The 27537-nt window shown below is 41.2% G+C and overlaps 2 protein-coding genes across 2 annotated transcripts in view; one reads left to right on the forward strand and one right to left on the reverse strand.

The window, feature by feature from the left end:
* Positions 1 to 126: 126 nt before the first annotated feature.
* On the forward strand, positions 127 to 26240 carry vps9d1 (VPS9 domain containing 1). Its single transcript, XM_083763627.1, has 17 exons — positions 127 to 237; positions 925 to 997; positions 1647 to 1847; positions 2622 to 2793; positions 3423 to 3534; positions 7356 to 7418; positions 9584 to 9636; positions 10010 to 10097; positions 10236 to 10321; positions 10574 to 10722; positions 11742 to 11996; positions 12492 to 12621; positions 14678 to 14883; positions 16205 to 16289; positions 21744 to 21848; positions 23587 to 23706; positions 25343 to 26240. Exons 1-16 carry the CDS (start codon positions 139 to 141, stop codon positions 23699 to 23701), a joined length of 1992 nt encoding a protein of 663 aa, XP_083619753.1. The 5' UTR covers positions 127 to 138; the 3' UTR covers positions 23702 to 23706; positions 25343 to 26240.
* The window catches only part of hsd17b12a (hydroxysteroid (17-beta) dehydrogenase 12a), a 344773-nt gene continuing 329527 nt past the window's right edge, over positions 12292 to 27537 (reverse strand). Inside the window, exon 12 of the transcript XR_014569174.1 lies at positions 12292 to 12303. The gene's annotated coding sequence lies outside the window, so the exon portion shown is untranslated. The remainder of the gene's footprint in view (positions 12304 to 27537) is intronic.

Genomic DNA, 27537 nt, shown 5'->3' on the forward strand with positions numbered 1-27537 from the left:
ACCTGGTCGCTTATTTCTGTCGCAAAATCTGTCAACGCTGAAACCAAGCTTCCCGTGTTGATTGGTCATTCGAGCTGGGGGCGTGCACTATGGGCGTGCACTGCGTCTTACGACACACATGTCACATCCGGGCTTGTTATGGCTGCATCTGTCCCAGAGATCGGCGTGAAGCCCCTTCAAAATGCCATGAAAATGGCAAAAATAGCAATCCAGCTGGACGCAGGGAATAGACATAAGGTATGACGTTGCTAGGGCTTGCATTCAGCCTCACTGATGTACACGAAACCGGTTTGTAACGCTGAGTAAATGATTAGTCACCATAGTCGTTGATGTAAACATAACAGGACAGGGAGGGATGCTGTTGTAGTCAGTCAAATTCATATGACCCTTTCACTATGCAGTGTTTCCTTGCTATATTTACGAAATTAATAATTTAAACAATAAGGGCAGAGGGCTGTGTACACATGAAGTGTGACATGTAAAGTGAAAGTCTGAAACCGTGGATTCACGGATGCGTAGTTGCACAGTAATTCATGTTAATTAACGACAGCATGATGTGTGTGTGTTTAGTTTAGTTTATTTCGAACCTTTCACATGTATAACAATACATAATACATTATAAACTTGAGTGTATGCTGAAGCTAAAAGCTTATAATTGCCTACCCTATTGGTTTACAGAACCAAATAAAAAAGAAATCATAATAATAATAGAGCTGACAAAACTGTCAGACAGTAAACTAAGAAAATAACATAATAATAATAATAATTGTGTGTGTGTGTGTGTGTGTGTGTGTGTGTGTGTGTGTGTGTGTGTGTGTGTGTGTGTGTGTGTGTGTGTGTGTGTGTGCGTGCGTGCGTGCGTGCGTGCGATTAGAATAATGACAGACTTGTGTGTAACATTGAGTATTTCCTATTTCTCTATAGGAAGCCTATTGTGAATACTTAAGGAGCATCAACTATATATCACATGTACTTTTGGAGGATGCCGCCCCAAAAAGTAAGATCTGTGTAATATTTAAGTATCAGGGTGGAAACAGACTTATCCATAATAGACCGAATCATCATGACATGACATCATCAAAACGACAACGTCGCATTGGAGCAGTATAATTCATTAACCTTATTTCTGGAAGAACAGAACGCTTATGATATTGTTATTGACTAATAGAAATAATTTTGTTCTGAACACTATTTTATATTGTGTAAATGTCCATTGACTTGATTGTCCATATTCTCGGCCTATTCAATATAGGCTCTTCTCCCAATGCACCTTTTGTATAATTTTCATGATGCAAATGTAGGTAATATGGGAAACAGTCACCTGAATTACTGTCCACTCTGACCACTCTGACAGGTTGTGGATCAGTGGATGGGACAAGCCCATACGTTGTGGTCAAGTGGAGAATGCATGAATGTCTAATCCCTTACCTACAGCAATAATGTATCGGATCCCAATACAAATGTGTTATGTTAATGTAATACACTGGTATCATGTCCAAATGTCATGAGAAAGCATTAATACAGTAATATACCTATTATATATACCTATATATCTATTGGAATAACAATGCAGAAGTCACATTGTAAAAACCACCGTGTCGTGATTACGTCTCTCATTTGTATTCTATCCTAATTTCTGCCCTTAGAGGAAAGCGAGGTGGTCGGGGTGGAGGTGGAGAAGATGCTACGGCTGGCTGAGCAGTGTCTTGAGCGAGCCAAGTCATTTATAGGGAGGACAGAGGAACCGTCGCCTGACCTCTGCCCCTCCCCTTCCTCCTCACCGGTCCAGTCCGGAGCACGCATTTGTCCTTCCACTGTCCATCCAAAAAACGCCATTCACAACTTTGGTGAATACATATTTCCTACAGCCTTTCAACTATCATCTAATATAATCAGTGTTATAAACCCTCAGATTCAGATACCTTTTATTAGCCATTGTGTGTACACAATACATAGGAATTTGTTTTGGCATTTGTGACAAAATTTGACTGAGGGACTGCCATTGGATTTTTGTGTGCATTCAATTATTTTTTACAAATAACCAACAGACACAAGATAACACTGTGCGAGGAAGATAAAATAATTATAAAGTATTATAGTTATTACATAGTTCATTAGTGCATCATTTTGCCGGTGTCACTAGGGGGCGGGGGTGGGAGGGAAGCCAGAGTCATTGAGCTTCTCTCAGAGTGGAGCAGGGTGAGGAGGCCGTGGCCAGGGTGGGAGGGGTCGGCCATGATTTTTCTTGCTCTCCTCAGTGCCCTGGAAACCAGACCTTTTTCATATCAAGGCCCATTATTTAGTTTTGGCATTTGAGCCAGATTTGATGAGATTTAGCCTCGCAGACCCAAAGCTAAGGAATACTTTGTTGTCGTTGGATAAGGTTTGTCCACAATTCCATTTGACGTTGGTACCATTAGGAGAGATAACGGGCAAACGTTGATCAAAATAAGAATTCTTCTACATTCTCTAATTGTGTAGTGCAGATGTTTAACAATAATGTAACTCTTGAGAGCGTAAAATGAAACCAAATGCACCCGGAAGGGTCCATTTGGTTTAATTTTACGCTCTTAAATAAATCTTTGCCCTTTTTTCCTCTTCTCTTCCTTCATCTCTGATAGTTGCTCCATGTGATCCTCCTGTTGACAGAGCAGAGGTCAAAACACCCAGCCCTTCAACGCCCGGTCATCGCAGGGCGTTGTCGGAAGGCAGCAGTGGGGAACCGTCCCCCTTTCTCCCACCTGAAGTCTTCCAAAGACTACAGACGGAGCAGTCACAGGACACAAGCAGAAAGTAAGGGATAATATAGGTATCAAGGAGGGCTCGCTTCCCATGACATCCACCTATCTATGACATGTGTTCTGTTGTTTACTTGTATCCGTGACCTGTTGCTCCAAAGGGCAGTGATGTGTTATGATGACACGCAATCTCACTCACCATTGCATATATCAGAAATCAATATAAATGTGGAATTTTACCACTTGTGAAGTTGTGCCTACATCACTTGGGGGAAATTCCGGGTTTAATATAGATAGATCTTACTTAACGCTTATTCACTTACCTTCTTTCTTAGGCCTAGCTGAGTGTTTCTCGCAGCGGACCCCAATCTGAAAATCCCCCCCCCCCCTGCTATTTTCTAATGGCAAGTCAAGTATAAAATTATTGTGATGATATATTAGCTCATTTGGCTGGGGACCCACTAGAATGCCCCCAAGGACCCCTGGAGGACCCCAGACTCCACTTTGAGAACCACTGCTATAACGTTAATAAGTAACGTTAATGACATATTGGTTAAGTGTGTGTGTGTGTGTGTGTGTGTGTGTGTGTGTGTGTGTGTGTGTGTGTGTGTGTGTGTGTGTGTGTGTGTGTGTGTGTGTTTGCGTGCGTGCGTGTGTTTGTGTGTGCGCGCGTGTGTGTGTTAGGGAACTGACGCCCATTGAAGAAGCATCACGCTTGAACCAGAAGTTGAAAGCCAATTATGAAGCTCGGCTGGCAAGGCTCACTCCTGGCCAAGCCTACCAAAAGACATCTTTGGTTAGTGTGTGCGTCTCATATGTATTGTACATGTACACATGCAGGTCCCTGCATCCTCTGAACCTAATCCACACAAATTGATGATCACTGTGGCATTGCGAAATCAGGAGGTCATGACCTGCATTCTGACACAATACACTCAGTATCTCTGGGAGTGTTGCAGTGGTGTAAAAGTACTCGCATAGTAAAAGTATCAATGCTGCAATAAAGAAATACAAGTAAAAGCCCGGAAATCGCCATGCATTGTGAGCTTGTAGATCGGCTATTTTCAAATGCCCGAAATGTATATATATATACAGTATAGGGCAGAGGTTTAGTACAATGTTTGCCTGTAGTGGAGTATAAGTAAAAGTACAGACAATTGGAATTACTAATGTAAAGTTAAAAAACTAGAAAATCCTCATACCTATAGTACCTACCTAACCTGAGTTACTTTCCAGTAAGTGTTGAGATTTGTTTCACTATCAACTTGTTTTTGGACCTCCTTTTGTTGTTTCTACAAAGACATTCCTTCCGGGCTTGGTCAGATCACAATGCAGGCCACATTGCAGCAGTGTCCCTTCTTTGATTCCGATCATATGGATTGGGGTGGACCATGCCTTTTAGATTGAATAGTCAATCTAGACTGGCTTTTTGGTCTCTCTCTCTCTCTGTCTGTCTGTCTACGTCTTTCTCCTTTCTCCTCAGTGGGTTGAGCATTATTTTAGTGAATTCTGCTGAGTTTGTTACTGAGCACGCGTGGCCACAGGCTCTGTTGTCAACGGTTATGGTCCCAGCCAATGGGTGGACTTAGCTACTGGGCTACACAGTACACACACACACACACACACACACACACACACACACACACACACGCACAACCCCAGTGCACAAACTGCACATGCAGACAACAACGGCAGCAGTAGCGACAGCACAGCTCTAGTTATAAAGGGTTTGGAGCTGTGTCCACACAATGCGTTTAATGACCAGGGTATGTCCATAGCCAAAGAATGCCTACCTGGGAATTTTGGCCCGGGAATAGGCTAAATTCGGCCAAATTCGGTGCACGGGCAATGTCCCCTCCCCACGCTCATCCCCCCCCCCCCCCCCCTTCAGATACCCTGTGACACCCCTGGGTCCAGGTGTGTAACCCGTTTGGTACTCAGCTACTACTACTTGTAAACCACAATTAACGAGACGACTCAACAGTACTGAGAATGAGTTCAGGAAGGCATGACAAGAGACTGAAGACTAGTCATGTCGGCGATGGAGAAGAAAGGAAACTTCTAAAGACACTTTCTGATTCTAGTAAAATCTGAAATCACAACACTTTTCCAGCGACAGTGAATAGTAGAACTGAGAAAGTGGAAGGATTAAAATCTCAGCAGCAGTCTGTTTTCGGTTGGTAAAGTTAATTTGACCACTGCAGTGTGTGTCATATTCTTGGCAAACACTAAATAATTATGGGATGGTGATATATTGAAGAAGGCATTGCTTTGTAGTGGCAAGGATTTTATTGGCCATTTGACGAACAAGAATATAATCATGGATGTCATCAACAGCCTTCAGTTGTCCAGGAGAACGGTTACATTTTGCATTTTTGTGATAATGTGTTGAGGCAAATCTGACAGACAACTCAGCAGCACCTTTCGAGTACAATGAAACTCTACAAAAGCAGTAACATTCCCAAACAGTCATGAAAGCATTGACGTTAATGTTTTAAAACGTGCATAACGCGTTAGTGTTCACAGCTTTTGTTTGATTTCAACCCGTATTAATCTTTCCATTAAATATTTGTATTACAAGGTTTTAAAGGGATTGTGACATAAAAAGCTATGATCTCAATTGCACACAAAATAATTCAGTTGATTTTCTGTGGTCTGGGGTTTTCTGGCTCAAACAAGTGCTCTGATTTTGTGTGAGGTAAGAGTCCCATATACCGTTATGACAATGGGATTTGCCAGCAGATGTCACTGTTGAGGCCTGCCTGTTTTCATTGCAGCTCAAAAAGCTTCAGAATACACAGAGAAAACGCCAGACCACAGAAAATCCCCTGAATGTTCAAAGTTCAGGTTGTGTGGGTGTAATTGAGGTCATAAAACCTAAACGAAAAAGAAAAAATAAATAAATTAATGTCACAAAACCTTTAAAGAAAACATAGGCCTATCATAACAATTATTTTTACATACAAAAAGAACAACAACAATATATAGGCATATCGTGTAGACTTGACATGCAGTGCCTCTGCCATTTATGTAAAATTGGCTATTAAAATGTAAAGTAATACATTATGTGAACAAACTGAACATGCACGGCAGGCTGCATCATTTTCAAACTTAATTTTATCCTTCAATCAACTTCTTGTTTATGCCCCAAAATGTGGTTTTGTAGCAATTTGAAGCAATTATAGAAATATTAAATTGTTTCAGCATGTTCTAATCTAATCATGTACTTAAACATTTACACACACGCACGCACGCACGCACACACACACACACACACACACACACACACACGCACACACACTGACACACAACAGAGTAGCCTACTTTTATTTAACTTTTTTTGCACAGGTCTATAGGTTTTCTTTTTCGCTGGGACTCTCTGGACTAGGCATTCCTTGAAATAGTAAATTCCTAAAATTCCTAAAACTACGTCACTGTTAAATCCCCCCCCCCCCCCCCCCCCCCCACCCGGAGTAGGTAATGGACACGCCCAATCATTGATTCATTCATCATTGTACGCTTGCGGGGAAATGGGGAATGGGAAGAGTGAGTCGAAGATCAGCAGCATCGTTCAAAGATAGTGTGTAAATATAACAACATTCTCTCCTCCTCGCCAGTCGCCACAAAATTATCAAAAAGCAACAGTCGTGAAATGGTAAGCGATGCGAACAATTAGCACGATAGATCTCATCAAACGTTTCTTTACTGAGATTCCATTATGAGAGCGTGCATGTTATAATATCGTTCAGATACGGAGAATGTTCCGGCGTGCCCACCGTCACATGGAGCCTGGAACTCTCTGGAGAACTTTAAAGACATTTGTAAAGGTAAAGTAAAATATAGTTTAATTGGCTCTGCGGCCTGAAGACTCTTCAGTGAAGAGTCGTATACATCGTAGCCTACCAGTCCACCAGGTACTGTTTGAGAAAGCCACAGGCAAGACAAGACGCGATCGGATCGGGTCATATATTAGTTTTTTTTTCAATGCACTTGCTGTGTACATACTTAGTTTTTTAATTTTGGTGTTTGAGTCAATGTCGCGTTTTGTAACTGGCTCTACGTGGATCTAGAAAAGGTTGTACTGTACCCTATCATGATGTTTTTACTCTGAGTGCACACAGTTGTGTGTGTCCCCCCCCCCCCTCTTTTTAAAGACAGGTTATCATTCCCTTTCCTCTAGTTTGTATGGCATAACATAGTTGGAATCAAAACGATACCTAGAACACATCTTTATTATATCTGATCATATGACAAACAACCATTTCGTAGTAATCAGTAACAGAATGTACACACACACACACACACACACACACACACACACACACACACACACTCTTTCCATGATAACCTTCAGCAGTATGCTAGGAAAAAATAACTGTAGGTCTTCAGTTAATCCTCGTTTTCTCATATCAAATTGATTTACCTGGCATTTAGAGCTATGGACCAGAGCTATGGTTTACCGTTTAATCCAAGGCACAAAGGTTTCCCATTGTTTACCCTTCTTCTTTAGTGTAGAATATCTTAAAATGCTTTTCGAATGTTGAGTTTTAGTTGAGTATATAGTATATGACATATTGTACAGGCTTAAAGGAACATTCTGTCTTTTTCCCTTTGCAGACCTTGTCTCTTCAGAGGCAGATGATGGAGAACCTCATCATAGCCAAAGCAAGACAGGATGCTGTATCCTCATGATGTGTTTGGGCTAACTAGTCTGTGTATTACTTGTGCCATGTGTTTGGGCTAACTAGTCTGTGTATTACTTGTGCCATGTGTTTGGGCTAACTAGTCTGTGTATTAGTTGTACCATGTGTTTGGGTAGCCCTCCAAGCAGAACCCAATGGTACTGAAGTTTCTGACATTTTGTTCGACCCAGTCCATGGGGTCCTGTTGCACCACTACCATGCCACCTGGTACGCAGCCATTCTTAAACATAAACAACATGTTTAGCGCCTGGCCGCGCTCTGTGACGATATTTTTTCGTGTGAGCGTTTCTGAATATGTTTAGTATAAGTACCCATACATGCCGCTGCGAATATCTCCTGTGGCGCGGAAGCCGTTAAGTATTTTTAATATATGTTTGCCCGAATTGGAAGCTTGGATTCTTCTCTTCCTTCCTTTTTTATTGACACCTCATTGTACCGCCTATCTGGCTAGCTAGTGGCGCTATAGCTATGACAGAGCAGATCAGAGGCAGGGACGTAGCCGCACAAGCCAACCGCACACCGGGAGGCGGTACAATAAACGGTAAACAAACAAGAAGAAATAAAGCGACCAAATCGGTCAAACAAAGATTAAAAATACTTAACGGCTTCCGCGCCACAGGAGATATTCGCAGCGGGATGTATAGGTACTTAAAGTTCCCGAATTCAGAATAACTCAAGCAAAAAAAGACCGTCACACGGCGCAGATTCAATCTTAGAGAGAATTTTTACTTCCGCGTTCTGGAATTCCCATACGAAAATATAGTTCTGACCAGGGACCCAACATAAAACTCATACAAATTTCAGAAAAGCTTTATGTAGGGTCCCGAAAGGGGCTAGTGTTTGGGCTAACTAGTCTGTGTATTACTTGTAGCCGCAATTTGCAACTCTAGATTTTTTTATAATAATAATAAACTTTATTTGTATAGCACTTTTCATACATAAATGCAGCTCAAAGTGCTTCACAGGTCAGGACACAAAAATAAAATACAATAAAACACAAGTAGTTAAAATAATAGAACAATAGCAGAGAACAAAACCGAATATAAGAACATAAAATAAATAAAAACGCATAAAAAAATATAAATAAAACTCAACTAAAAGCAAGGGTGAAGAGGTGAGTCTTGAGTTGAGATTTAAAAATGTCTACAGAGGGTGCGTGTCTGAGCTCGAATGGAAGTTTATTCCAGGCTGTTGGGCCATAATGGGATCAATCTAGAGTTGCAATACCCTCTATTGACTCCCCACTCATCCAATTTGGTTTGTGATCTGCTTGGCTTAAACGACGTTAAACTCACCAACATTGCAGCTGTAGTCCAAGCTTGAATTATCCTCTTTCAATCTGCCGAGCTTGTTTTTCATAAAAATCCACCGTAGAGATGTTACAGTGTTGCAGTTTGGAAGCACTCGTTTTTGTTAACGGGTCGCGCTGCTGCTTCCTGCATTATGTGCAAATTCGAAACAGGTGGTACGCAGGGCCGTTCAGTGACATACGACGAGTGCTTCCAAACTCCAGCACTTATAATGCTTATAATCACCTGCACATAATTTCTTGACAGAAAGTAGCTCATAACAGCTACGGTGGATTTTTATGAAAAACAAGCTTGGCAGATTGAAAGAGAATAATTCAAGCTTTGACTACAGCTGCAATGTTGGTGAGTTTAACGTTGTTTAAGACAAGCAGATCGCAAACCAAATTGGATTAGTGTGGACACTGTGGAGTCAATGGAGGGTATAGCAACTCTAGATTCATCCCATTATAAAAGAATCTAGCGTTGCAAATTGCGACTATATTACCTGTACCATTCCAGTTTCCCACGAGGCCAAGTGTGGCATCTTATCACAGATTCTCACAGAGCACTCTCTTTTGTAAGAGATTTGAAATACCATCCACCTTTGGGAAATGTATGCAACCTTGCATACCTTTTGGCATTGTCATTATAGGCAAACATTTTCAGAAATTGCAGATCTACAAGATCACAACGCATTGTGATCTGATCCGTTGTGAGCTTATATCCTGCTATTTTCTAAAATGCAAATATATCCCCCAAAACACGAGTGTTCCCGCCAAATCCCCCTCATCTAGGCTTCATGGTCCATGTGGTAAAGGCTGATGGATTCCTTAATATTTGGTAATGCAATCAGCTTCAAAGAAAGATGGAGGAAAGAAGGCAGAGGTTGCAGGAGGAGGCTAACAGGTACACACACACACACACACACACACACACACACACACACACACACACACACATCCCTTGAATTTAAATATTCTTCAGTTCTTTACCTCGCTGCATTCGAGCCTACAGTATATATGGTACAAATGTTAGGCCATTGGGTCCCTATTATTATTATTTATTTATGTCTGGTGATCTACAAGCGCATAATTGCATAGATGTGCTCTTTTCACTGCCAACACCCATAACCCAACGGTTAGCAGGGCAAAGAAATAGTACAGGATCTCTGTATCCTAGAACAGTTGACAGAGCTGTTAAGTCAATTTAAAAGGCAGCAGATGTTGACAGGCCTTTTATTGTGGTTATATATATTCATGTTCTAATGTTCTAATTGCAGGAGATTTGCAGCATCAGGGACAGTGACCCCAGAGGAGCAAGAGCAGAGAATTCTTTATGCCAATGTTCTGGAGTATGAGCAAGACCACGTGAGTGTTTCTCATCTGCATCCTTTTGAGTACACCTCAAAGAACATTGGAGTTTGTCAGAATGTGTGCTATGTATTGATATGAGATTTCAGTGGTTTTCTATTTAGTGTTTTGTGTGGGTGTCTTTTTGACTTGCAGGATTGGCCTAAACTGTGGAAATCCAATATGATGAAGAATCCTGATGATGCCACTTTGGTTACAGGACTGGTATCATACCTGCTCAGGTATTCTTTATTTAAATCCTATTGAGATCAAGATCTTTTCTGTCTCTGACGATGTTAATACACATAGAATAAACAATTTATTGGTCAAGTGTATACATATATTCACATACAAGATATTTTACTTGGTGCAAGATCAATATAACTGTTTTCAGGAAAAATATGGAAATTAGCAGTGAAAATATGCCAGCGTGAGATTGTGGACATTAATATGCAATAGGTGTGTTTTTCTAAACATTTGGGTTGTCTCCTCAGCTGTTCTGATCACCCTGTGATGAAGCTACTGAGGAGGCAGCAGTACAGAGTGTACAACAGGCTCTATCCAATCGTTAGTGGAGGTCCAACCTCCTACCCTGCTCCATCGCTGAACCCCTCCGGTAGTCCCCACGGTCTGGTCCCCCCAGGTATGGCTAACAAAGAAATGACGGGGTAATTGAGAGGAATCAGGCTTGGTATCCACCTGCAGTGTCAAATGGCCACTCAGTGAGTCTATGGTGCTCGCTGTGCGTTCATGGCAAGTGTGTGCATGCGGTGCATGTGGTTCAATCCTGGTCTATAAACATACTGAACCATTTTTTTGTTTGTTCTTTTAAGGGTTGATACCGGTATGACCGAAAGCTTGCTCTAAAACTTTACCGGCATGCATTGCATACATTAATTTCCCCTCATCCCTAGCACCTGGCCTGTGTGCAGCTGTGCACATCCTAGACATCATTATACAATACACTCCGCTCTGAATGCATAACGTAATCCAAGATTAATGGGAAGACATATTAAAAGAAAATAGCATTAAGATAAAAACTGAAGGCTTTGGTTTAGTTCACAGTATGTCATAGGGTTTTTGAAGATTTCTTTCACATTCTAAATAGGCAATTTTTTTGTGAGGTTGGGCTGCAGAATTGAACTTATCAACAGCTCCTTTCATTGATGACAATGTCAACAATGCATGTTATTAGTCATCCAAGTTGAATTAACCACTTGGATGACTTGTGACAGGGGCGTGGCAAATCATCAATCAAATCTGATAAGACTGATAAGACCCTACCAGGAAGTGAACATGGGTGTCTGCGTCATCATTTTCAAAGGTCTCGGTTTTCCGCTGTTCACAGAACTTCACAATGCAATGTCTGTTTTGAAATTACACTTTTTTTTTTAAGGGTGCAAAAACCCCAGAGCAATTTGGATGCTAGATAGCAAACATTGTTGTGTTTTCAAACTCTAAATGTGGATGTTTCTTTAATAGATAAGACAAATCATAAAATACTTATTCACACCAAATACAGTATATAATAATCATCACAATATTGCTCCCATAATATCTCCCTTAAGCTATAATACTGTACAGCTCAGCCATTTGTATCAATCCCCTGATCCCAATTAGTATGTCGTCTAACTGGCATCCTCCATCACTCTAAAACAACAGATATCCCAGAGGAGGCAGGTGGACAGGAGTTACACATGCCTGTGGCGCTGGACCGGGACAACTCGTTCGAGGACCTGGAACAATTTTTGACCCAGCTGGACTGGGCTCCATCTCACGACACTGGCTCCAATGTGGACTTGGCCCATGAACCATCATCGCAGCTGGAACCGGAGGAAAGCCACATCCAGGAGCTGGAATTGAGAGCGCTGAAAGAACACCTGAAGGCCATTGTCAAAGACATTCATATTGCTATTGGTGAGCATGTTGGTTTTATAACTTCTAATTTAGTAAGCCAAGTCTATTTGTACAGCTCATTTTAAGGCAATTCAAAACTGCACTAAACACATTTATAAAAGCACCTTTGAATATAACGACAGAAATTTATAGTAAAACTATAGTGCAGAAGAATGATAAACAAAACATCTCAAAAGGCAGATGTGTGTCCAGATATGTGGTGCATTCAAACTGAATGCTGCTTCTCATGTTGATTCTGGGGACAGACACTCCATTACAAGAGTCAAGTCTTTCTAAGTCATGCTGAGACATAACTCTTTGATATAATCTTAAGGTGAGGCTACATTTAAGGTAGGCTGACTTTGTAGTTTGTTAAAGTGGCAGTAAAAATTGAGATCTGAACCCATGACTACACCAAGATTTTGTCTTGGGTTGTGTTTTTTACAGATTGAAGCCGAGCGTTGACTTTGAAGCTGATCTACATGTTTTGGGTGTACCTTTTTCTTTGTATTTCAGATCAGCTGCTGTCACTCTGTTTACTGTCCTTTGAGTGTCTAAACACAGTCAACTCAAAGGACCTTTGTCAAGCCAGCATAGAGGAAGCTTTTTTCAGACCACTGTGGAAGCCCCTGTTGGCTCTCTTCAGGTAATCTCTTAACACATGCCACGATTGTTTCAGTCTCTGTCCATTCATGTGTCACGGTATTTTAAAGTGATGCTTATAGACAGGCTTAGAAACTTCATCTTGCGTTGGAGTTTCTTCTTTATGAAGGAGAGTAGCATTGTCAGTTCTCAGTTAGCTCGAGTGTCTTGCTCAGGGACACCCAGTGTTGGTGTCCCTGAGCAAGACACTGAACTCCTAATTGCTTCTAATGTGCTGGTTGGTGCCTTGCATGGTTTCTGCTGCCATCGGTGTATATGAATGTGCGTGTGAATGGGTGAACTGACGCACAATCGTAAAGCACCTTGGATAAAGGCGCTATATAAATTATAAATGCACCATGTACCATTTAGCCTGCCCCAGCCTGTGTGATTTCTGGTCTAGAGGGGCGGGTGCTGCCAAAAACAGACCACCAATCTGAGCGCCCACCCCCCTCCTCCCTCCCCGGTAGAATACAGCAGAGAACACTGACATCAACACATTTGGAGTGCAATGTTCTTGGTTAGCGAAATGCAAGTTGACTCACTCCCACTTTCTATGCCAGAATTTAAAATGGATCAAGATCTTCGCCGAATGTGAACGAAAATGAAAGCCTGCGTACCGAGGCTAGTTATCAGTTGTTTCATCAAATAAGCTAAATAATGACACGCACATACACTGATTAACAAATCTAAGGAATCTCTGGAATATTTTGACAGAAAGTAACATGCTTTAGTGGGGACAGTTAATCACGTGATTTGCTACTGTAGTTTTTCAAAACTATTTCTGGGTACCACTGCAGAATTAATGTGTCAAACTTTGTACCACCAGAAGGTGGCACTATTAATCTAAAAATAACTTGTAGGTCCATGCTATTCCCTTGTTGTATTGTTCTTATTTGACTAGTATAATCTGGCCTTTATGCATTTGGACTTTCATGGCATTATTGTCTCCACCAGGCCGAAGGCATGGGGGGAGAGTATGTTTTGCACTCCGTCCGTCCGTGTGTGTGTCCGTCCGTCCGTCCGTCCGTCCGTGTGTGTGTCCGTGAGCAGCTAATCTCGGCCACCGTTAACCCGGTCGTTGCCAAATTTTGCACACACACTCCCTGGATGCCAACGATGAACCTCTGCCCCAAACTTTCCAGAACGGCCTGTTATAGCGCCACCAGGAGGCCGCTTTGTGCAAAACAAGTTTTTGCACAGTACACCTACAGATTTTGTCCAAACATCACGCAAATTGGTACACAGTCTCTCTAGAGCCATTCAACGAAACCGGTCTTTCAGATTTCTCAGACTCCATCCTGATTGGTTAAGATTGGCTTCCAAAGTTCACAGGAGTGCTCAGTTTCAAACAAAATGCTGCAAATCATGAACACATCGCGTGATTTCCGTGAAATTGTGCACGCACGTTCCCACTAGGCCGAGGAAGAAATGCCACATGAACAATTTCAACTCAGCCTCAAGGTGGCGCTATAACTGGCCGAAAAGTGTTTTTACCTCTAACTGCACGGATCTGTGGATAACTTTGTATGCCAACTCCTAGGCAAGCTGCAATGTCCTACATTCCTATCCTGGTGGAGACCTGTGCCCAGAAGGGCACTTTTTCTAGTTATTATTATTTTCATTATACAAAAATAAGCGAGCCCTATTGCCCCCGCAGGCGGGGGCGATGGTTGTTTACCTCTGAACAGCACTCAATAAATCTAATCAGACCTAATCAATCTGCAATTGCAATGTTGATTCTGGGGATTTCCCCCCTGGACTCCGCTGGGGACTCCGCTGGGGCTTAACAGGTTAACATTAACTTTTCAAGGCATTATTCAAATGTAAACGTGGATGCATTTTACAGGTACAAATGTGTTTTAATTTCCCACCACTGCTGTGCTTTGTTGTACCACTGATTGTCGTCTATATTATCATAACTATTTCCCTTCTTCTGAAAACGAAATAATTACACAAAGGTTTTATTTTAGTTTATCTTATTTAGGTACTGTGTGTGTATTTCCTTTGGATATACATTTCATTTCAGTGTTTTTTCTTCTATATTTGTGCGTCTACAGGAAGGTGCACAGGAAAAGGGAGCTGGCGTTTGAGCACAGTATGAAGCTATATTGTGATGCATCGCCTGTAGACGTGGGTGTTCCTCTGAAACTGTTCCCGCAGGATCCTAGCACACTGAAAGGTTCCTATCCCTACGAGTCTCCAGTGCAGGAACTGAAGCTCCTATGTCTGGACTGGAGTCCACAGAGGAAGCTGGATTGTATTGGTGAGTTACAATCAAACTTTTCTTTTTGTGTGTGTTTTTTTTTTTTTTTTTCCTCACAGGATGCCTTTCAATTCTGAATCATATCCACTATCGATACTGTTTATTCTCTACCCCATAATGGATATTTGTGTGTATATTTTGGAGACCACCATTCGGCTTGATGTGACAAATTATAAGCAACGCTGTTGAATATTATTTCCACTGTTTAACCCTAAATATAGTTTTTCTAGTGTAAACTATAGTCTGACAGAAAATGGGGTGAGAGAGAGAGAGAATGGGGAGTGACACACAGCAAAGGTCGTCTGGATTGGGTGTCGAACCCGCAACATACTGTCAGGCTTACCTTTAATGTTGCTACCAGTCTCTTTATGCCTTTCTACATCTCACGCACACACATGCACAGTTTGCACACGCACGCGCAGTCTGTTGACTGTAGAGGCAGTAAAATGTACAAAACAACACGAATAACACCATTTAAGGCAAGCACAAAGAGTGTATTGGGGAAACATGAGGCTTAGTAGTGCATTTAGTGAGTGTAACCTTTTGACATATCGTTCACATTGTCTCACAAAAAATAGCCGATCTCACAATGTTGTGTATAAATCAGGCGTTGGTCCCACCCGTTGGCGTGCATCTCTAAAGCAGGATTTACTGTACCTTACTGTACGCTGGCTAAATGGAAACCTGCTTTAACACTGGATGCTCTGTCTCACAGTGGTGGCTCACTTATTAGCAGGGTACATCATTCACCACGGTGACCTCCTCCGGGGCAGGTTAAGGATTGCCGAGTAATCAACTGTCAGAAGGGCCATTCAGTGTCGGTCCCTCATAGAAGTGCTGGGCTTCTGTGGTACACTCTGAGAAATGGCCTCACCTTTCCTATTCATAATCCAGTTTTTGGTGAAGAGGTGACCACCGAAATGGTGGTTGGTAAAAAGTCATGTTGTAGTTTTCGGTGGTCACCCCGTCTTCACTGAAAACTGGAGCATCAATAGGCCTTTAGGATCACTAAGAACACTTCATTATGCTGAGAAGCCACTGGAACTCATAAATGTGTGGTTCTTTGTGAGATGGGCCCCTAGGTGGCTCAACATGAAGGCACTTAATACGATAATAATATGAAACATTTAATTAAGAACAGTCCCGAATGGGAGTGGTTAAGGTGTGTACCACGTAAATTCTGATGCCTGACTGGTTCAATACCCAAGCCCGGTGAACCTTTGCTAAAAATTGCACATGCCAGTTTTCTGCATCTTGGACCTTACTGTTATGTACTGTATATATCTCGGATCTCGCTCAAGTGGTAAATTGTGTTTTGCAGTTAGAACATTGCGTTTGATCTGCGCCTGTGCGGAGGACTACAGAGGTCTCCACGAGGTGGATTCTGCACCCAAAACGGCTGCCATGTGAGTGACATAATTTCCTCACCATTACTGATGAAGATGAACTGCAATGAAGCACCGCACACTTGTCACACCTCAGCACACAATGGCTAAAATGAACGATCTAAATTAACCTAGTCCAATACTCTTAAGTCTAAGAATATGGATGGGACTTCCCTGAAACCCAGTAGAGGTATTCAAGGCCTCCCTCCTTTAGAAGTTGTCACATCTCATCAATACTCGGCTAAGCCCAGCACAGCAGGTGGCTGTCCTAGGTCAGCAGGTGGATGCCCGAGTGCAGCGGTTCCCAAACGTTTTGGGCCGTGCACCCCGTTACCTCCCGACCTAGCTGACACACCCCCATAGACACACCCCCAAGTTAAATGTACTGTGCATCCAGAAAGTATTCACACTCACTTTTTCGAGGTTTTGTTACAGACTCATTTCAAAAGGGATTCAATTCGTATTTTCTTCTCAGCAATCTACACACAATAGCCCACATTAATAACGGTGGATGTGGAATTTTATTTCTAGCATTTTTCTCAAATTTATTAAAAATAAAAAACTGAAATCTCACATGCATTCACACTCTTTGATATGACACTCATAACTGAGCTCAAATGCATCTTGTTTTCACCGATTGTCCTTGAGATGTTCCTACAAGTTGACTAGAGTGCATCTGTGGCAAATTCAGTTGATTGGACTTTATTGGGAAAGGCACATACCTGTCTATATAAGGCCCCACAGCTCACAGTGCATGGCAGAGCAAAAACCAAGTCATGAAGTCAAAGGAATTGTCTGTAGACCTCCGAGACAGAATTGTATCGCGGCACAGAGATGGGGAAGGGTACCAAACAAGTTCTGCAGCATTGAAGGTCCTGAAGAGCACAGTAGCCTCCAAACCACCATGACTCTTCCTAGAGCTTGCCACCCGTCCAAACTGAGCAATCGGGGGAGAAGTGGTTCTTTTCATTTCAGGTCGAGACCCAAAAGAGATTAGAAGTTTGCCCGGCGCCCAAACTAGTGCAAATAGCAGATCTTATATAAGCGCTGCCGTTGACTATCATTGCACGCGTTCATGTGCGTTCACGTATGAAACAGCGTTCATGTGTCATCATGAACGTGTGCAATAATAGTCAACGGACCAGCGCGTTCATGTGTTTGGGTCCAAACTGCAATACCAAATTTGGCCACTATGTCCATTTCGCCTCAGGGTTTCCTCCGTACTGGGTGCCGTCTCTATTAATATATACTCTAAGGTCCCAAAGTTCCCCCCAACACCTATTCAATTAGAATTACGTATACATTATTCATTTTGAGATGGACCACGATGACTGCACTGTTACAAAACATTTGTACTATGTATCTTTTCAATGCATTGAATACATTATCAACCACTGTCTTGTTAACTTGTTAAAGAGTTCAGGGTGTGTCAGAGGGAGCATTTAACTTTCTTTGCTCAAATAGAAAGTCTGCAAACTTGAGCTTGAATTTTTAATGGTGCTCCAAACACTGACCACCAATAACATTCCAGTACAGAACATTTGGACTGGGCGTCAATAAAATAAGTCATTCAGCCTGCATTTATCTTGATGCCTCTTGTTTCACATCCCATCTCCCACATTCTCCTGTCCCCATGTGTGCCCTTTTGGACCCTGTTGTTTGACTGGGGCAGTGTCTGCTGCTCCATATCTGTCTCCTTCCATCGGAGTGACGATCAGAGATGGCGGAATAGAGGAGTTTAGCCTGACTCTAAAGACGTCGGTCTCACTTGTTTCAAGCATCACAGTTATTCCGTTTTCGCTTCTAGGAATGAAATGTCTCTGCTAATGAATGTTAATCTAAACTTTACAAGATAGCTTTTAAAGCTGAGTGACAACTAGTCGGAAATATATTCTCGATATGTTACGGTACAGTAGTTTCCCTATTAATTAACCAACTAAACCTTCGATGTATTGACCAAAAATAGCCAGTCTAAAACTTCTACAAGCTTACAGAGAGCTGCTATGTTTGGAGGGTTGTCAGGCGTTGACCCCCAGAGCAGGGATTCATGTGTATAAGAGAAATTATTAATTGTCACCATTGAACATTGTGATGTTAAGCATCTTATATTGGCCTCGGTCATTTCAAAGTTCTAATTCTGCAGTGGAACCTTTTAGTCACAGCCGTTCCATCTTATTTTTAGGAATGCTATAATATATATATATATAGCCAGTGGCTGCTGGCAGTTCTGATGCAATGACACAAGTGCTTTCTTTTCTTTTTCTCTATTTGATTGAGGCCTATACTATTCAAGGGGGTAATTTAGGACCGTATATTTTCTTGCCTTCCATCTGGCTATGTGCAATCTGCAATTTTTGTTTGTTGCTTTATCATGGGCCCAGATGTAACTGCTTTTCTTAGACTACCGGTATGTAAAAACAGTTTCAATGTGTTCAATTCTAACACCATTCTGGAAGCAGTTAAAGAAATGTCAAACCTTGGTAGAACCATGGCTTTTTATCGCTACCTGGGCATGGCTGTAAGTCCAAACATTGTCCGTCATCGTATTGGTTTATCGGAAAGCAGTAGCGATTCCACTCATTCTCATTGCTTGGGGATCATTCGTAAAGCTCTTCTTAAAATTGTACTGCATGCATCTTAGTGTAGCCTTGCTCCTAAGTAAATGCCAATGTGGGATTTACGAAACGTGTGCAGTGCACAGCCATGATATTATTTAGTTGACATAGCGTTTTTTGTTGTTCTCTCAATAGCGATACTACTCGTCAAAGATGGTTTAAATAAAAGTTAATTATACATTTTGTACGGTTCCTTTATACTGCCATACATATCTTACTGTGTGTAAGTTTGGGGAAACGCGTACAAAACATCTACTAATTCAGTATTTATCCCTCAAAAAAAAGCTAGAAGAATTGTAAATAAAGCAGCCTACAGAGAACCAACAAACCAACTATTTATTAAATTAAAAGCACTAAAATTCAAAGATCTGGTCGACCTAAAAACAGTCCAATTTATGTACAAATCGGAAAACAATGCATTACCGGAAAACATCCAAAAGTTGTTCCAAAAGAGAGAGAGTCAATATGATTTGAGAGGAGTCTGCGTGTTTGACCAGCCTTTAGTGAGGACCAATGTGAAATACCATTGTATTTCTGTTAAAGGGGTTACTCTGTGGAATAAATGCAGAGACTAACTGAAACAGAGTATGACATGGAATGGGTTCAAGTAGATGTTTAAAAGCCACATAATAAAAATAATAATATATAATAATATATAATGGTCCATTATATTTAATATATGTGTATATGTGCTAACGGAGTCGTTAGGAGAAGGAAGGAGAAGGAAGGAGAAGGAAAAAGTCTGCACACAGGCTCTGCTCCAGTGGTGTTTTGTTTAAAACACAATTAGTTAAGGCACAACGTTTCGGCCGTGAACGGTGATAATAGTTAGTATGTGACACCTCCGTTTTATCAAAGGCGTCACGTCACGTGACTGATGTTGACTGGGTAGGTGATTTACAAAGTGACATGACAATAAATATGAATAACCACCACAGCAAGCAAATTTACAATAATGCAACACAGTTTCAAAAAAACAATTTCAAGAAAACTTGCTGGTTTTTAGCTTGTTACAGACTGTATATTTTTAAATATTTTAAATATTTTTATACATTTGAGATTTAGCTATTTTTTGTTTTTAAGATTATTTAAAAAGCTCTTTTCTTCATTCATGTATCTACCTGTAGTCCAGCACCAGCCAGGAACTGGATGTGCGCAAGCCACCTGCTTTTTAAACTTGGTAGGAGAAGGAGCACGGATAAACGGCCATGTGCTTGTGTACCCCCTTTCTATTAGGGTAGAAGGATATTGTATGTTTATGATATATATTATTATAACATTATTATTCATTAGTGTACTGTATTATCGAGTGTACAAACACTGGGTTGGAAAGCCAAACAATCTGTAGAGTATACTATTTGAGGTATTTATACAAAAGGGGTAGGACCCGATACGGTTTTCACTAAACTTCTTCCTACTCCTTTTTCGAACATAAATATAAGTTAAGTTATGTAAGATTATAAAATAAATTGCCACCATTTCTTTCTTTGTTAAATAACCTGATTTTCCTTTATTTTTCTTCTTATCATTTATTTATGTTCGGAATAAATAAAGGAAAAGGAAAAGAAAAGTTCTAGTCTATAATGAACTTCAGTCATGGTTTTCAGTCACTATTTCTTAAACATTTGTTTTCTAATTAATCGTATTTGATTTAGATTTTATATTGAAAAATCATTGAATTTTTTTCAAATTGATGAAAAAGGTTGTATTTGTTTTTTTATCATTATTATAATTATTTATTATTTAAATGTTTTGAATTAATTAAAACAAAGAAATTAAGGGATATTTATTCATTTGTTGTGGTTCATTTTTTTGGTTTTAGCTTTGAGAGTGAATGAAGTACAGAAGCAATACGTATACATTGTATGGATCCATAAAACATTTATAGGCCTTGTACTGTTTGTTTAAACAGTGTTTCTGATATTCTGTCACATAAAGTTCAGTTTTCCTTTAATTGTCACCTGTTTCTTTCTTTCAAACATTGAAAGCTATACAATAGCATTTCCACATTAATCTCTTCTTTTGTTCTTGACCAATTAGTTACTGGATCTCCTCCTGAGCCTTTGTCTGGTTCAATATCCTTTCTTCTCTCGCTTTCATTCTTTCACTCGATTAATTCTAATTAAATTCATTCTTTCACTCGATTAATTCTAATTAATTCCTTTCTATAGATTTTTTTACTGCCTGTTTCTATTGTCCTCGGACCACATGGATGCATTTCACTCGTAACTGCTAACCCATCCGCTTGATCATGTCCAGTGTGTAAATCAACGTTCAGTCGTGGAAATTCAAGCTTGGAATGTCGAAACACAAGTTTTTTTTATTTGAGTTTTGTGTGTTTACAGCAGTTGTGCGTGTGTGGGTGTGTGTGTGTGTGTGTGTGTGTGTGTGTGCTGTCAGCTCCCTGTGGTCACGGGCCTTTGTCCACACCTCCTCAAACCTGCATGCGCCAGGATCCAGTTGCATGTGGCCGGGTTAGTTTTGGGCCAGCTACCATACCTTCTCACGCAAGCTAGCAGCAGCTTGGCTAGCCCTGCGTGTGAGCGTTGATAAACAAGTGGTCACTGTCTGCAGCTAGGGAGAATGCTATCAAGCTTTCATCATCTGTTAAGCCCTAATTCATCCTCCCAGCAGATCTCAGGGGGGGGGAAACACTTTTATCACTTCCATCTCTGAACATTCATCCCATTTTCAGAAGCATTTGATTTAGTTTCGAGCCTATCCCTTGGGACACACATGTCATAATTCCGTGTAAAAGTCAATTCTGTCTATTCTTCCTAGCTGTGTTTATTTCCCTCTCTGTTCCCATGTATTACATGAATGTAATTCCAACCTCTCTCCCCTCTGAATCGTTTTACAGCGGTGCAGATGACCTGTTGCCCATCCTGTCCTTTGTGGCGCTGCGCTGCGAGTGTCCTCAGCTGGTGTCTGAATGCGCTGCCATAGAGGAGTTCATTCACGAAGGGTGAGTATCATCATGAAGGGGGGAATGTTGAATGGAGCCCTTCCTCCTCCTCCTTGCTTTTAGTTTGCTAATTAGATTTTTAGAAACTTAATGAGGTCTCATGTAGATGGCACGGTGTCCTCAGGTGAAAGTTCATCTCATAAGAAGCTGTGTGTTCAGCATCCTTCACTGGAACTTAATACATGTGAGATTAACATGCACACACACTGTGCAGTGGGTTCTCACAGGTTGATAATTCTACCCTGGCTATCTCGAGATTGTGTTTCTTGCATGTCAACTTTAGAGTTTAGACCACACCCGAGAGGTCTGCTCGCAACCGTGAAAACAGCCGGTTATAAAAACAGGCTGGTTAGATTGGGCCAAGGAATGTCGGGATAGTCAGGGTTTGGTTTTCCTTCCCTATAAAAAATACAAATAAAATCCCACTTGATGTTTAAGGGTGGCAGTGGCTCAGCCAAGTTAGAGCGGTCGCCTGCAAGCCAGACTGTACCCGGTTCGATCCCCAGAAGTGTCCCTGAGCTAGAAACTTAACAAACCCCCTTAAGATGTAGAGGCAGGTGGAGTCTAAGGAGCTCAATGCCTTGAGGAGGAGGTCCCCTAGAGGGCTGATTTTTTTTGTTTTCTGTTATTGGTGCAATAAAAGCAATGCATTCATCACATACTGTATGTGCAATGTACAGTGACAAACAAATACCCCAAAGGAGTGGGGACAAAATCATATTCATAATAATAATAATTATTATTATTATTATTATTTAGCAGACCTCTGCCGCACCAGCTCAATGGCTGAGTTTGTATTTAGTTTATTTGAATTCCAGCATAATACAGGTTAAAGCACATTTACTTTAACGGTCATCTATGCAGAGCCATGCAATGCCCTGATCGTAAACCATTCCAGCAGTAGTTTTATGATGATCATTCTATTATCTCTTCTGCTTTGTCACCCACTCTGTCTCTACATCTCCCTCTCCCTCCACTCTGTCGACAGTACATGTCCCTCTCCCTCCTCCTTGCTTTCTTTCTCGTCTCCTATCCCGCAGTCCAACTCTGGCTCCTGGGCTCGGCATGCTCTCGTGTCTTGCTCTCGTTAGCGTAGGGTCAACAAGAGTTGACGTGTACTCTACTCCAGCGCTTCTCTGTCTCTTGTCTTCTGTCTCTGAACAAACCTCCCATGCCCACGGCTCAGGAGTCTCCCCTGTCTCCCTCCTGCCCTCCCCTGTCTCCCTCCTGCCCTCCTCCCTCCCTCGCCAAGTATGCACTATGCACACACAACAGGGCTCTTTTAAGAGGACGGGGCTCGCTTTAATACTCCACTATTTCCTTTGTTTGCAGGCCATGTTCTTATTAATTGAAAATGGAGGACCTCAATGTAAACGAGCCATAGTGATTTTAGGGGTATTTCAAACCCTGGCAGAACTTGCATTGAACTGTGCTTATTCTACAAACTGTTATGCACTTTTCAATCAATCGAAAATGTCGATTTTTATGATTGTAGCAATTGTCAGTGAAAGGATACAGCTGAGCTCCTCTTTGGAAAACACTGTAGAACAATGAACCCAAAATCCACACTATAATGTAGAAAGGGGATGGGTGAGATTGTTGTTTAAAAACATGCCTGTCTGTCCATGTATCGCGGTGCTATAACGGTCCAGTCATCTGCATCCAATTGAAGCAGCTTTCTGCTAGCCGGGGGTTTCCAGTGATCCGATTGGATCAACTGACTCCATCTCTTTTCCAGCTATTTGATTGGAGAGGAGGGCTACTGTCTGACCTCCATGCAGAGTGCCTTGGCCTATGTTGAGTCACTGCATGCAGGAGGAGGAGCACAGCCTAGTGCAGCCAAGCTCGCTTGATACAGGTAAAGTAATGTCAAGATGTTCCTTTTGTTAAATGGCAAAATGTAGAACCTAATAATAAATTGTATTCTGATTGGTCATATACGGTATGTAACATCTGTGGCAGGACAGTAATACAAGTTGTTCAGTGTCATTTACCAGGAAACTGGTAAATGACATTTACCAGTTTCCTGTTTATACTCTTCATTGAGGTCCTCGGGTGAACCCGAGACCCAAAAATACCCGGGATCCGACCCAGACCCGGCTCGGTCACGCTTCCATCCACAAGAAGTGACTCCGGGGCTGGGTCGGAAACCGCTACCTCATGTCTCGGGTCTCGGGGGATCCGACAGTGAAATGACTGTTCCACTAATACCCGAGTGGACCCGACGATTGGCTGTCGCAGCTGTCAATCACCCTGCTCTTTTTTTTTCTCTCCTCCTCCGGTCAGTGGGGGCGAGCTTTGCACAATAATTCAAAACAAAATACAAGAAACAAAAAATAAAGGGACCCATAAAAGTTGGTCTGTGATGACCCACATGAGTCCACCGTTTCCCAGATTGTTCTTTTGCCCTCTGTACAAGACATTCAGCCTCTACAGATTGGTTTGTGCCCTCTGTGCCAATCAGCCGCAAAAGTGCTGCATTCACAGTCCTCCTCAAAGAGACAGAACAGGCACGGCGAGTACGTTTTTATAACCCGACGTCCTCAGTCGCCCGTCCCCAAAACTCCCAGTGACACAATGATTCCACAGCACGGAGCTGTCAGTTTGCTGCCGGGTCGCTGGGTTGAGTAGAGAAGGGGACGGACATTCTCAGAGCCACACACACTGGAATAACAGACTTGGAAGAACCTCATGACATAGTAAACATAATGATCATCTGAGGGTGCAATATTTCAATGCAATATCCGTCATGAAAACGTTGTTTCGTCCACATGGCAGAACAAAGGCAGTTTTATGGTTGCAGATCATTGTCCCGCCAGACCAAAGGCAAGGGGGCAATTATGTTTTTTTTTGTTGCCCTGGTCGGTTTGTCTGTTTTATTTGTTTATCTGGGGATAAACTAGCAAACTGCTGAACCAGTCGTCACACAATTTGTCGTGTACACTGCCAGTAGGCCGAGGAAGGAAGAAGCGACCATACTTTTATTGTATTTGTTAGGATTTTTAATGTTCCAGTGGACTTGAAAGTCATACATCATAAATCAGTGGTTCCCAAACACGGGGTCGGAAGTTCGGAACACGTTTGTGGGTCACGGACACATTTTTATGGGCCCCTTTTTTTTTTTTTGGTTTCCTACATTTTGTTCTTAATCATTTCCTGCCAAAGACATATTTGAAAGGCTCATTGAAAGAATCTACTCGATACGCTTACATACAATATTGACGCTTCTGATTTCATAAATAAGAAAATAAATATTTTAAGTATTAGTGAAAATAGCTGATTTACAAGCTCACAATGCTGCATGAAGTGACGTGTTGTGAGCGTGTAGATCTGCTAATTTCTGGGCCCCGGGGAGACATCAAATGTCTCTATTGGGTCACAGGCTAAAAAGTTTGGGCACCACTGTAGATATTTTTCAGACACGGCTGTGAGATAGTTAAATGATTTAACTGATCATTTAATGTGTTTGTTTGGTTTATTTCATCACGCTACAGTTGACGAGTCGCGGTCGACTGCTGCACTACAGGATAGTCGAAGCTGAACATGCTGAACATACTCGTCACAGTGCCGACATGTTTTAGTTCATGGGTTTCTTACAGAATGGATTAGAATCCATATAACTCTTTATGAGTCCTCACCTGGATAGATATGCGTTTCTTTGTTGTTGCTTTACCTCCATTTGAAATCGGCAGCGTAAGATGCAATGTATTTTACGATCTTTCCGGCTCTTGGATGAGAAAAGAAAATATGCCAACGCTAAAAGTAGCGGGCTTTGTAGTGCAGTATTTTTGGTATTACCGGTAGTTCTCATAGTGTAAGTATATTATTGACGGGTTGCCAAGTGTGCCTAAATTCATTTAAAACAATGCGAGTACCATAGAGAGTATTAATCTAGATTTTCCTTTATTTAAAGAAATGCTTTGACGGGAACATTTTACTTGTTTGGAACATTTTACCTGTTATGGATAAGAGTTCTCTCTCTTATTTTATCCTTGCATTGTATGTTGGAGTGGTTTTAAAATCACATTCTTTTTGTGTGCGTTTGTATGTGCCCGTGCGTGACGAAATGTAAGAGTTTAGCAGTTAGATTACATATGATGGAAGACCCTAACCGAGTTTATACAATCACTACATTTATAGAAAGACCATAGGAGATGTTGCCATAATGCCAAGAGGCATAGGTGTCTCTGAGAGGTTCTGTTGAATGAGGGACTGTAGAGAACGTGTGTAGAACTTCTCACATAGTGTGCATAAAGGGTCTTGCTTTCATAGTGTTGCTGATGTCCATTTTATTGATGAGTTTAGAAAGCAGGTGGCTAGCGCACATCCAGTTCCTGTCTGGTGCTGGACTAAGGTAGATACAGTGAAGAGAAGAAAGTCCGCACACAGATTTGCTCCAATGGTGTTTTATTTTATTTAAAGTATTAAGACACGGCGTTTCGGCCATGAACGGCCTTCATCAGGTGAAGGCTGTTCGCGGCCGAAACGTCGTGTCTTAATACTTATGGTGTTTTAAATAAAAGAAAACACCATTGGAGCAAACCTGTGTGCGGACTTTCTTCTCCTCATTTTATTGATGAGGCATCAGTCTATATTATTATAGCATTCTTACGAAGGCAGAAGTCAACAAATGAATATAGTAATGCATCTTATGTCTGGCATCTTTTTTGGTTTGTCTACCTTTTGAATTCCTTTTAGATTAATTATGCTCCTTCTAGAGTGTGTGTGTGTGACTGTGTGTGACTGTGTGTGTGTGTGTGTGTGTGTGTGTGTGTGTGTGTGTGTGTGTGTGTGTGTGTGTGTGTGTGTTTGTGTTTGTGTGTTGCATGTAGGATTTTTCTTTAAGCCACAGGGACTGCAATTATGTCATATTGTTTTATTTTAAGTGTGTTCAACATGCGATTTCTTTTTTGCAGAAATCTTAAATATGTGTTTTATATCAGTCATTTGAATTGTTTTGGAAAACGTACAAAGGTCTTAACTCGTAATAAGATGGCATTGGTTGGGTGATATCACTAGTTTCACTTTATAATTAATTATTTTTATATTATATGTTCTTGAATTGCATGGGCCAATTGTTGGTCCCCACCTTTCTGTGAAATATTGAAACGGCAGGGTGAGACTAAAGGTGGTTGTTTTTCGGAAAACCCGATGGAGAAACGCCGCTAAAAATCTGAATTTGCATCCGATTCGCGCCCGGTGTGTGGAGACCTTTAAAGCATGAATTTGAGATTTAAGTAGTGGTTGACAATGCAGCACTCGAGGGGAAAATAATAATGTCAATGTAATTTGTGCATACATTAGAGCATTGTACTTCTAAATACAATGCAGTATAATGTTATGAGGGCTCACTTGAAGAAGTTATGTACACTCAAATATTTCTGTGTTAATTTAACTAATTTAAATTGTAACTGGCTAAATTAATATTTCCCTCTGTCTGTATGTTAAATTGAGAAAATTGAAAAAACAGAATTTCCTTTTTCCACTAATCGTCTTAACTTAAAAGCATATCGTGCTCATATAGCTTTTTTCTTTTTAATTTGTAATTTTATTCTTTCAGTTTACCATATCATTTCTTTTTTTTCAAATGGGTCCAGAAAAGAATGTGAAAATGCTCAGTTTGAGATTGTGTTGTTGATTTATATAAGCTACTACTTGCATTGTTTGACATTAACACCAAAAATATATT

Source organism: Protomyctophum parallelum (genome assembly GCF_964188405.1).
Source record: "Protomyctophum parallelum genome assembly, chromosome: 4".
Taxonomy (NCBI): Eukaryota; Metazoa; Chordata; class Actinopteri; order Myctophiformes; family Myctophidae; genus Protomyctophum; species Protomyctophum parallelum.